Below are 12,068 nucleotides of genomic sequence, written 5' to 3'. Positions count from 1 at the left end.
TATGAAATTGTTTTGAAAACACATTCCAAAATATTTATATAATTTATAAAAATATTTTAGATTGTAATTCTGTACTGACCATTGTTATATGTAATAATTATACATCATTATTCAACAAGAGTAAATAATATTTATAAAAAAATAATTTCTTTAAACTCTATTGGAAATAAATATAAAACCTTATTTTTTTTAATGATTGTCAAAATTCTTTTCAGTATTGTTATAATCATTATCGTTATTATTGTCATTATCATCATCATGTTTCACAACAAAAGCAAATTTGAAAATGTAAAGTATTCCTTTTATCAAAACTGCCTGCACACCTAATAAGTAGAAATGTTATAATTAGTTGATGGTTGATATAAAATGAATATTTAATTGCGACTTACTTGAAATTGCTCTTCTAATCTTGATAATGCCATGGCTCTCTCAACGTGAATATGTCGGTCCATCAGAGCAAACGCTACCACCAGTGACTTCAAGGATTGCACCGCACTTTCATACCCCTGTCTCTTATACACATCTAGATGTGTATAAGAGACAGGGTAGATTGTATTTATTTTTATGCTGCATGAATTATTTTTTGTTGGTAGTCCTTCATCCTCTTTCCAAAGTGTTGAAATGATTCTGTTCCCCTTATTGTTTCCAGCAATCACATTCAAATTTAACACTGGATTCTACAGGTGTCATACTGCGATTTTCTTAATGATATGCGCTGTTTCTGTTACCAGGTGGACAAATAATGTTGCAGCTGCAACTCTTGCTTGCAGATCCATATGATCAATTCGGTGCCCCCATTCTACTTCTCCCCATTTAGATATCTGAAACAAAACAAATGGTTAGTGTAGGCTATTAGTGTATTATTCAACTACATTACATTCATTTTATAACAGAGTTCAATTTTATGAGAGCATCTATTGTACAACTTTTTAGCTTATTTTTATTTCTAATGTAAAATGCAGTGAGGCTTCTAGCAAAATGAGCTCAGTCAAAATTGAACATTTTTTATAATATATTTTACTTATTCCAATTTAGCTTCTTATTAACCCATACCCTAAAATAACTGTGATACTCTGCAGGCGTGGTGCCTGATAATTCCTAAATTGTCATATTCTTTTGGCTTCACCACACCCACTTGGCTCTTGTTGCAGACATCATTTATTATACAACACAATATATTATCTACAGTTCAAGGCTGGCTCCAATATTATTAGAAAGACTGCATAACATAATGTGATGGTAAGAGCTGAAAATCCTTATGGATCTCCACATTTGGTTGCCATTATGTGGAGAGCATAGTGTAACTTTAAACAGCCTGTCAAACCATCACCAAAAACTTGGCCAGGTCTTCCAGACAAGTATCCATCTCCCTGTAGAATTGAGGAAGCATTACTTCCAGCTGCGGTTGAGGTATTGCAGGAAACAGAACTATCAACAATTAACATCATAATCCATGGACAAATGGCAGGCAGCTTTGTGACCCTGTCCTAACTTGTTGGACTGTCTATTCCAACTAAAATGCAACATGTCCCCACATAAGGAATGTTACAAACACATGCCTATGTAAGCATGCAGTACTTAAAATGTACCAACAATTAGAATGGAAAGAAGATGATTGTCTTGTTTTTGCATGTGTCTTGATTCGTATCCAGGTAGCTAGCCAAACTAAAAGCAGATTTGGTTGTTCCTACATCTCAAATAAAATACACTAATAAATATTGGATTCCAGTTTTTACGGGCAAGATTTTAAGGGACAAATTTGCTAGTGGGCAAGTTGACTGGTTAGCATAATATGAATCAAAGGTCAAATAACATAGAATCAACAAGCCAATCATTTTAATACATATACTGTACCAGAATAATATGGTTATTTATTAAATAAGAGCAATTCTATTTTTGTTTCATAATTTTTTAAGCAACTATAGAACATCTTCAATAATTGAACATAATGACCTTACTTTAATAAACTTACATCCCATCCTCTGTAAAAGGGTCAAATAAAATAAATTATAAATATTTACTGTCTTTTCTATGAAATTGTTTTGAAAACACATTCCAAAATATTTATATAATTTATAAAAATATTTTAGATTGTAATTCTGTACTGACCATTGTTATATGTAATAATTATACATCATTATTCAACAAGAGTAAATAATATTTATAAAAAAATAATTTCTTTAAACTCTATTGGAAATAAATATAAAACCTTATTTTTTTTAATGATTGTCAAAATTCTTTTCAGTATTGTTATAATCATTATCGTTATTATTGTCATTATCATCATCATGTTTCACAACAAAAGCAAATTTGAAAATGTAAAGTATTCCTTTTATCAAAACTGCCTGCACACCTAATAAGTAGAAATGTTATAATTAGTTGATGGTTGATATAAAATGAATATTTAATTGCGACTTACTTGAAATTGCTCTTCTAATCTTGATAATGCCATGGCTCTCTCAACGTGAATATGTCGGTCCATCAGAGCAAACGCTACCACCAGTGACTTCAAGGATTGCACCGCACTTTCATACCCCTGTCTCTTATACACATCTAGATGTGTATAAGAGACAGGGTAGATTGTATTTATTTTTATGCTGCATGAATTATTTTTTGTTGGTAGTCCTTCATCCTCTTTCCAAAGTGTTGAAATGATTCTGTTCCCCTTATTGTTTCCAGCAATCACATTCAAATTTAACACTGGATTCTACAGGTGTCATACTGCGATTTTCTTAATGATATGCGCTGTTTCTGTTACCAGGTGGACAAATAATGTTGCAGCTGCAACTCTTGCTTGCAGATCCATATGATCAATTCGGTGCCCCCATTCTACTTCTCCCCATTTAGATATCTGAAACAAAACAAATGGTTAGTGTAGGCTATTAGTGTATTATTCAACTACATTACATTCATTTTATAACAGAGTTCAATTTTATGAGAGCATCTATTGTACAACTTTTTAGCTTATTTTTATTTCTAATGTAAAATGCAGTGAGGCTTCTAGCAAAATGAGCTCAGTCAAAATTGAACATTTTTTATAATATATTTTACTTATTCCAATTTAGCTTCTTATTAACCCATACCCTAAAATAACTGTGATACTCTGCAGGCGTGGTGCCTGATAATTCCTAAATTGTCATATTCTTTTGGCTTCACCACACCCACTTGGCTCTTGTTGCAGACATCATTTATTATACAACACAATATATTATCTACAGTTCAAGGCTGGCTCCAATATTATTAGAAAGACTGCATAACATAATGTGATGGTAAGAGCTGAAAATCCTTATGGATCTCCACATTTGGTTGCCATTATGTGGAGAGCATAGTGTAACTTTAAACAGCCTGTCAAACCATCACCAAAAACTTGGCCAGGTCTTCCAGACAAGTATCCATCTCCCTGTAGAATTGAGGAAGCATTACTTCCAGCTGCGGTTGAGGTATTGCAGGAAACAGAACTATCAACAATTAACATCATAATCCATGGACAAATGGCAGGCAGCTTTGTGACCCTGTCCTAACTTGTTGGACTGTCTATTCCAACTAAAATGCAACATGTCCCCACATAAGGAATGTTACAAACACATGCCTATGTAAGCATGCAGTACTTAAAATGTACCAACAATTAGAATGGAAAGAAGATGATTGTCTTGTTTTTGCATGTGTCTTGATTCGTATCCAGGTAGCTAGCCAAACTAAAAGCAGATTTGGTTGTTCCTACATCTCAAATAAAATACACTAATAAATATTGGATTCCAGTTTTTACGGGCAAGATTTTAAGGGACAAATTTGCTAGTGGGCAAGTTGACTGGTTAGCATAATATGAATCAAAGGTCAAATAACATAGAATCAACAAGCCAATCATTTTAATACATATACTGTACCAGAATAATATGGTTATTTGTTAAATAAGAGCAATTCTATTTTTGTTTCATAATTTTTTAAGCAACTATAGAACATCTTCAATAATTGAACATAATGACCTTACTTTAATAAACTTACATCCCATCCTCTGTAAAAGGGTCAAATAAAATAAATTATAAATATTTACTGTCTTTTCTATGAAATTGTTTTGAAAACACATTCCAAAATATTTATATAATTTATAAAAATATTTTAGATTGTAATTCTGTACTGACCATTGTTATATGTAATAATTATACATCATTATTCAACAAGAGTAAATAATATTTATAAAAAAATAATTTCTTTAAACTCTATTGGAAATAAATATAAAACCTTCTTTTTTTTAATGATTGTCAAAATTCTTTTCAGTATTGTTATAATCATTATCGTTATTATTGTCATTATCATCATCATGTTTCACAACAAAAGCAAATTTGAAAATGTAAAAGTATTCATTTTATCAAAACTGCCTGCACACCTAATAAGTAGAAATGTTATAATTAGTTGATGGTTGATATAAAATGAATATTTAATTGCGACTTACTTGAAATTGCTCTTCTAATCTTGATAATGCCATGGCTCTCTCAACGTGAATATGTCGGTCCATCAGAGCAAACGCTACCACCAGTGACTTCAAGGATTGCACCGCACTTTCATACCCTATCATATCCAACATGGTAGTAATAATATAATATTAATGACTATACAGTAAAGGAGAAATTTACCAATTTTATATAATTTAAAAACTGAGCATACTTGATTACTTGATTACATAACGTTTGCTCTCATAACGCTTGCTCAAAATTAGTAATGATGTTTAGTCATTACACATACCGAGTAATGCCCAGTCATTGTGAGTCATTAGATGATGCTGCAGCTTTGATCTAGTGTCTTCAGGTATCGTTGGTGGCAAGATGGACATCGTGGATGTAACGTCTGTATCGTATCGATTGTTGAACCACTCCAACAATGGATCCCACTCATTTGTTTGGAGTTCCACCAAGTCTACTGGTAAGTCTTGTCTGTAGCTACAGTAATATATTGATTATTGCTACTAAAGCAATGTATTGATTATATTGCTACTAAAGCAATGTATTAATTATAATGCTACTAAAGCAATGTATTGATTATATTGCTACTAAAGTATTGTATTGATTATATTGCTACTAAAGAAATGTATTGATTATATTGCTACTAAAGCAATGTATTGATCATATTGCTACTAAAGCAATATATTGATTAAATTGCTACTAATGTAATGTATTGATAGATTATAAAGAACATTTATCGCTGCAGCGTGAATAGCTTGGCAAGAAGCTATATAGAAACACGGTCAAGAAAACAAATAGAGCACAATTCTATCACGTCCAAGTGCAGTCTTATAACCACCCTTCACAAAATCATTATGTCCGTTCACTAACCTATTTGTCACTAATACGGTGAGTTGTACTTAAAATTACTCTATATAAAAATCAATAATTCAAACAAAAAGCAACACTTTTGAGACTAGTTGTATAATTTAAACACTCTGTGCCAAACTAAGTTAAAAAATTTAACTAACCAAACTGTATCTGTGTCAAGGAAATGGAGAATTGATGTTATCACTTGTTGCTTGCTTCTACCAGTTGGATTATCCAGTGCAGCATTACAGAGTGTCGTCTGCAAACACAATAAGGGATGAGCCTTGAGATGGTCATATTGTTGTATTTGATGTTGTATTTGACGTTGTTGTATTGGATGTTGTTGTATTTGATGTTGTATTTGATGTTGTTGTATTTGATGTTGTTGTATTTGATGTTGTTGTATTTGATGTTGTTGTATTGGATGTTGTTGCTGTTGTATCAGATGCTGATTTTGATGTGGACGTGGATATTTTAAAAACTTTTTTCATTACTGTATTATTAAATTTTCATTATTAAATCTTAACATTCACAAGTTTTTTGTGACAATTTTTGTATGATTTACTCTTATATGGGCATGATGCTATACCACACTCATTTACAAACAAATCCCAAATATTTGCCAGAGAACATTCCCTGTAAAATTGCATAGATTTCTTCACAACCAAAAAGCTCAACTCTTCATATACATACAGGCTATGAATTAACAAATATGATATCACCAAAATCCTAGAGCGTAAATACAATAACAGAATCTCCTATGCTACAACACTGAGCATTTTGGGGTGTCACACAATAAGGCTAAACACTGAAAGCAGTGTTCAAGATATTTTATATAACATTAGGTGCATTAAAAATGATTCATCATAATATATGTGATTCAACTGTCACACAGCGGAATAGACCTACCAACTGCATAGTGTGTTGCTGGATTTTGTCTGTCTGTTTATCCCACTCAGTGCACACAGCAATCGCCAGGGCTTCACTTGGCACCTGAAACACTTTTCCAGATGGCGTCTTCAACTTGCGACGATCTAGATTAATTTCATATACTCCTTCTGACTGAGTGACGCTCACATCTTTGTAAAATTTCTTCCTCTCTAAAAAATGAGAACCAAAAACATAATATTATTGATTGTTAGAAGTGCTTATGAAATGGAAAAAGTATCATCTTTTTCATTGAACATTCTTACCATTTATCATTCACCAGCTCGGTGTTGAGGTCACTCACTAGCTCAGTGTTGAGCTCATTGATCAGCTCAGTGTCTGGCTCATTCATCAGCTCAGTGTTGTGTCCATTTTTCAGCTCAATGCTGGGCACACAGGGGTGGCGGTGGTGGCGCCAGTGGTGAAAACCACAATTTGTTGGGGAGAAAAAAATTATATGTATTTTCTAAATATTACAGTAGTAGTAGACTACAATCAATTACATAAGCCTTTCTTCGAAACCTGTCACATTTTTCCATACCCTCCCCCCTCCACCCAACTCCAGATCGCTTTTGAAAGATTTTGAGCGACGTTCGACAACCCCCACATTGCTCGTCTTAATCACAGTGTTTATCGATGTTGATATGCTAAGTAATACCCTATTCAGACTAGACTTTGCATTGCGGCTGGTTGCGATTTAATCGGTGGTAAACAGTTGTAATTCAAGTTGTTCGCAACCATTCTCAAACTTCGACAGCATTCGGACACCTATTTTACATCACTAGCAACGATATAGGTCGTCCTGTTTTGTTTGACCTTATAGCCAATCAGTGCCTGTGGAATCCGTTGCTATCGGATTCCAAGGTAATTGGGAGTAATAAAGATTGTAACACCCAATCGCAACGGGTACCAATTGCGAAATCGATTACTTATCGACTACTAGGCCTACTATTGGTGAGCTTTCAGACACGATTTTACTTTGCGATTGGGTGCGCCTGGGTATCACAATTGCTACAACCGATTGCAATGCGAAGCTAGTCTGAATGGGGTATATAAGACTCCCAGCTTAGCCGCAAGCATAAAATACACTTCTCAAATTATTGATACTGGTTCATGAAAACGCGGCCCTAACTAGGCCTATACAAACGCAGGCTTTTTAATAGCATGCGTCCAAAATTAGTAAAAAACAGTAAAATGGAAATGAAACTGAGCCAAATAACATTTGCATATTGTCTTAGGGCTTTTTGACTAAAGCCCTAAAAAGCCCAAGGCCTAGGCTACGCCTATTCCTCATTTTCCAGGCAGTTCCCAGGACCAGTCCATTATGCGGCTAGCTGTTTGTGTGTTATGTAGCCTAGCCTAGGTCTACACTACAGAGCCGCTGTTTAATTTAATGATTCAGTTTGAAATTACCTCACCTCTAAAGTATCTCGTTGTAGTATAGAAAAAAGGACTTGGTGATTTTAATAGTACAGATGACAAACAATGATTTACTAATGTTTTTAATGCCATTATTTTGCTTCGATCTTTCACATGTTTTTGAGCTTCTGTGCAGCGGCTGATTTGACGCCTATATTTAGCTCCGTTTTCTTTATAAATCAACTTTTAATTGGACAGAAAGTTACACTGTTTATCAGATTAGCCAATAGAGGTGGTTCTACAAGAAAGTGTACATAGTATTTCTGCAGCCGTTTGATAGTGTGCAAAAGACTACACGGTCTGCAATCGCTGAAAAACGACAAATATCGAAGCTTTGATTTGATGTTAAAAGTTATGCCTGGACTAAAGTTAGACCCACCTCCACCAATCAACTGTCAACAACCGGGAATTGCCAAGTCTGTTTTATATAGTGGATCGAAATTTAAGGGTCAACAAAAGAGTAAAGGAAGTTGTTATGCAGTTGAAGTCGAACTACAGGTTTGTCAAGAGAAGAGTGGCTAGGCCACCCAACCATACATGATACTGCACATGTCGACCTGGTTCTCCCATTCAAACTTCAGTACCATTCGGTGGCCAGGTCGGGTGCGCTTTTTGCTTACTGCTACATTACTACTCTCCTGGTGGGCTAGGAGGGCTAGGCTAGTATTATTATAATAATACAGTATTACTTTAGTACCTCCATTTACCAAATAGCCGTATATAGGCATAGCCTATAGATCCTTTATGATTTTATTTATCGTAATTGACATATGATGAGTTGCATTGCAGTTTAATTTATAATTTATTGGCCTCAAACTCAATACTGTCCTGGCACCTGGCTTTACCCATTCTCTCCTGCATCATTCGTTATCAATATCAGTACATATTTCTTTGTATCTGGTGGAATTATATTATTAATGTTGGATTAGGATAGGTCTAGGACAATAATAATTGAATAATAAAAATAACATCCAATCAAAATTAAGAGCAATTTCAGTCTGGGTGTACAGTCGGTAGTAACACTACCTCAAGAATTTTATATGTATCAAAGTAAATAGGCCCTAGTTAATGTATTCGCTGTGGCTAGAGATACGGTACTGTAACGGAACTTCCGATTGCTAGAGGTACGGTAAATTATATTACGTCATGATTAGCCAATAGAAATGACTGACTCTCGATTTGGCTTTTTTGCAAAGTCGACGTCGCCATCATGAGAAACGGGCGCGAACAGTTACGATCAAATTTATTTCATAGGCCCATTTCATGTACTTCGATTGGGGCTTCTCACAATGTTTGGGTTAAAAGTCCTTTCTGTTATTCTTGCGTATTTTATGGTCTACCATAGAGAATGGTCTACTTAGGCTTAGGCATAGGGCATAGGCCGAATACCCACCTAGAGGCCTATGCTTATAGGTGTACTGCTAGGCTTAGGGCTAGTAATGTACTGCTACTCCTAGGAGCCTAGCCTAAGCCTATAGAGTAGTAGGCACTAGTTATTATTGCTGATTGAGCAATAATAACTAGTAATAATAACCAAGCAACATGGCGATTGTAATTATCAATGAGAGTAAACTTTATTTGTAGTACTTAGTAGTATAGGCCTACAGTGCGTATAATACTACTATATACTGCAGGAAATTAACAACACCCGCGAACAAACGAAATTTCTTATCTTCGATCGTTTAAAACCATAAGACACACACTCACTACTCTTGCAGCAGCAGTGCACCGAATGACGTCATGCATGTATCAGCGTTTCTATTGGCTAATCATGACGTAATATCATTTACCGTACCTTTAGCAATCGGAAGTTCCGATAGGGTACCGTATCTCTAGCCACGGCGTAATGTATTTGCATATGGAACATATTTTATGTTGTTTGTTTAATCTAATACATTAGGTCTGCTAAATTGAGAAGTGAATGTAAACAAATACAATAAATCTACAACATGCAACCAAGACACATGGGAAATGATGACGTCACATCATGATCATATATAGGCACATCATGACTATATATATGGGCACATCATAACTATATATAGGCACTTCATGACTATATTTAGGCACATCATGGCTATATATGGCCACATCATGGCTATATATGGCCACATCATGACTATATATGGCCACATCATGACTATGTATGGACCTAATAAGCAACTCAATCTATTATCTTAGATTAGCACATTTTTATGTATTTCAGTTATTTTTCGTATTTTGTATTTTGATGTTTTAATTTTTGTTTCCTAATTCGGTTTTAGTTTCCTTTTATTTTGTGTAATTAATTTTATTCTTTGTTTAAAATTAGTTAAGTTTGATTATTATGTCTGTTACGGCATTGATGCAAAATACCACTGTGGGGATCAATTGTTTACTGTGGTTAAAATAAAGTTTTTATTATTATTATTATTAATATTATTATTCTCTTTTTCAGCATGTAGATGAGCAAAACTGTTACTTGTGTGGTTACCTTAGAATTAAAGGCCTTACAGAAGAATATCCAACGCTGACGACCTTCTTTGATGGGGAGATCATAAGTGAGAAGCATCCCTTCTTGACAAGGAAGTGGGATGCTGATGAAGAAGTGGACAAGAAGCATTGGGTAAGGACCTCATCTGGTTCTTCACCTCAACCACATTTACAATCTTACCATTGATTCCATTTCATAGTTCCATGGTACCTGACAATTACTTATTTCAAGTAACTTTTAATTTTTTTTATTTATTTTTTTATTTTCTACCTTCTGGAGAGATTAAAATTATATCTGGTTTTTGGCTGATTATGTCTTAAATTGTTCAGTTTTTACCATATTGAATGTAAAATACAAGTTTCTGTGGTATTATTAACAAATAACAAATAAACCTGCCTGATGTGACTACTTACTATGGATTATAGCCCATGATGGTTCAATGTGATAATACAGTACGTCTATAAACGTTAATTGATCTTCTTTGATTTTTCTTTCTCCTAGGGTCAATTTCCATCGTTTTTCAATTTTTCTAGCACTTTCAACTCTGATTCATTTAAGTATGATCAACTTGCAAACGAAGACTTTATTTATATGAGGTGGAAGGTAGGTGAATCCAGCTTTCTTCATTAAAATCTTACCAACATCACAAGTGTTGCTAAAATATAGGGTGTGGTGTCCATTCTCGATGTGTTTACAAGGAAAATAGTTTACTCATTTTGTGATAATTACTTATTTGCATATTAGAGAGGATAGGACAGTGACTACTGCTGTAGATGACTGTAGTCTCAAAACCATTTTTCACACCCGAGATCGACATTTGGGGTCATGTCGAAGTACAGAGCTTCATTGGGTGTGTACTACCCCAGTATACTGATCCCTCCGGTTGAAAATTTAATTCAATTCAGGCCTAGAAATTTACTTTTTTAGCCACTAGCAACCTAATGCTAAAATTTGCTAGTCGTCAAACAGGTAACTGGCAAAATGAGTTGCTCAACTAATAAAATATATTGATACCAACCCAACATAATATTTTTGGAAAATAAATTGTATGAAAATAACAACTAATGATTATGATGTACTTTATTGAAATTTGTGTGTTAAATGTTGTAATATAATATTTTCTGTTATGGTGAGTGTAGTACAATAATTATCACAAAGAAATAGCCAAATGAGTATAATCAATTTATATTATATTTATTTTATATTAATTTTATATTATATTATTTTGAAAAGTTCCAGTTTATGTGACTTTTCTTTCATATTTTATTTTACTTAATTTGTTTTACTTACTAGGTTTAACTACAAGGTATTTTGTATAGATATTCCAACTAGCAATCATTTTTTTTAATTTGCTGGTTTGTGAATGTTTACCTAGCAATTATGACAAACCTACTAGCAAATTGCTAGTTTGCTAGTGCGAATTTCGAGCCCTGCAATTACTCAAAAAAAAAATTGACCTACTTCGTTATAACTGATTATTCTGCATACAAAAATAATATTCAAGGATAAAAAAAAACAATGAAGTACTGACCTGGCAAACTTACTTCCATTTACCACCATCTGAGCTCTCCAACTTAAATTCACAAGCCCTCTGTTTATTGGTCTTTCAGGAACATTTTTTGGTGCCAGACCACAGAATTAGAGACATCAGTGGAGCATCGTTTGCTGGATTCTACTACATTTGCTACCAGAAGTCCAAAGGCGCCATTGATGGATATTATTATCACAAGAGCTCTGAATGGTATGTTTCTGCTTTGCACTCTATCCATCACTGCCATTGTTAGGGATTTCTTGGGGTACCTTGCAGACATGACATGTCCTGGTAATGACACAAATGGTTTTCTGTATTCAGTGTAGACAGTGCATGACCTGTCTCTTATACACATCTTGGCTATATATGGCCACATCATGACTATATATGGCCACATCATGACTATATATGG

The 12,068-nt window shown here is 34.1% G+C and overlaps 2 protein-coding genes across 3 annotated transcripts in view; one reads left to right on the top strand and one right to left on the bottom strand.

Moving 5' to 3' along the window:
• Nucleotides 1-2,575: 2,575 nt before the first annotated feature.
• Nucleotides 2,576-7,808, bottom strand: LOC117110151 (ATP synthase mitochondrial F1 complex assembly factor 2-like; the record flags this gene model as incomplete). 2 transcript variants are annotated; one of them, XM_033252762.1, is given in 6 exon segments in its annotated part: nt 2,576-2,851; nt 4,451-4,566; nt 4,741-4,934; nt 5,468-5,565; nt 6,216-6,406; nt 7,652-7,808. In XM_033252762.1, coding segments are annotated over 6 exon segments (828 nt in total). In that variant the 5' UTR covers nt 7,746-7,808.
• A 69-nt stretch (nt 7,809-7,877) lies between these two features.
• Nucleotides 7,878-12,068, top strand: part of LOC117110152 (glucose-induced degradation protein 4 homolog) — a 6,793-nt gene continuing 2,602 nt past the window's right edge. Inside the window, exons 1-4 of the mRNA XM_033252765.1 lie at nt 7,878-8,150; nt 10,090-10,257; nt 10,627-10,728; nt 11,736-11,866. Of these exons, the coding sequence (XP_033108656.1) occupies nt 7,995-8,150; nt 10,090-10,257; nt 10,627-10,728; nt 11,736-11,866 (557 nt within the window). The 5' untranslated portion in view covers nt 7,878-7,994. The remainder of the gene's footprint in view (nt 8,151-10,089; nt 10,258-10,626; nt 10,729-11,735; nt 11,867-12,068) is intronic.

The sequence above is a fragment of the Anneissia japonica genome, unplaced genomic scaffold (genome assembly GCF_011630105.1).
Source record: "Anneissia japonica isolate Jap-2015-1 unplaced genomic scaffold, ASM1163010v1 scaffold288226_len153066_cov224, whole genome shotgun sequence".
NCBI classification, from domain to species: domain Eukaryota; kingdom Metazoa; phylum Echinodermata; class Crinoidea; order Comatulida; family Comatulidae; genus Anneissia; species Anneissia japonica.
The sequence above is the reverse complement of the archived record's forward strand: the minus strand, read 5'-3'. Positions and strand labels throughout refer to the sequence as shown.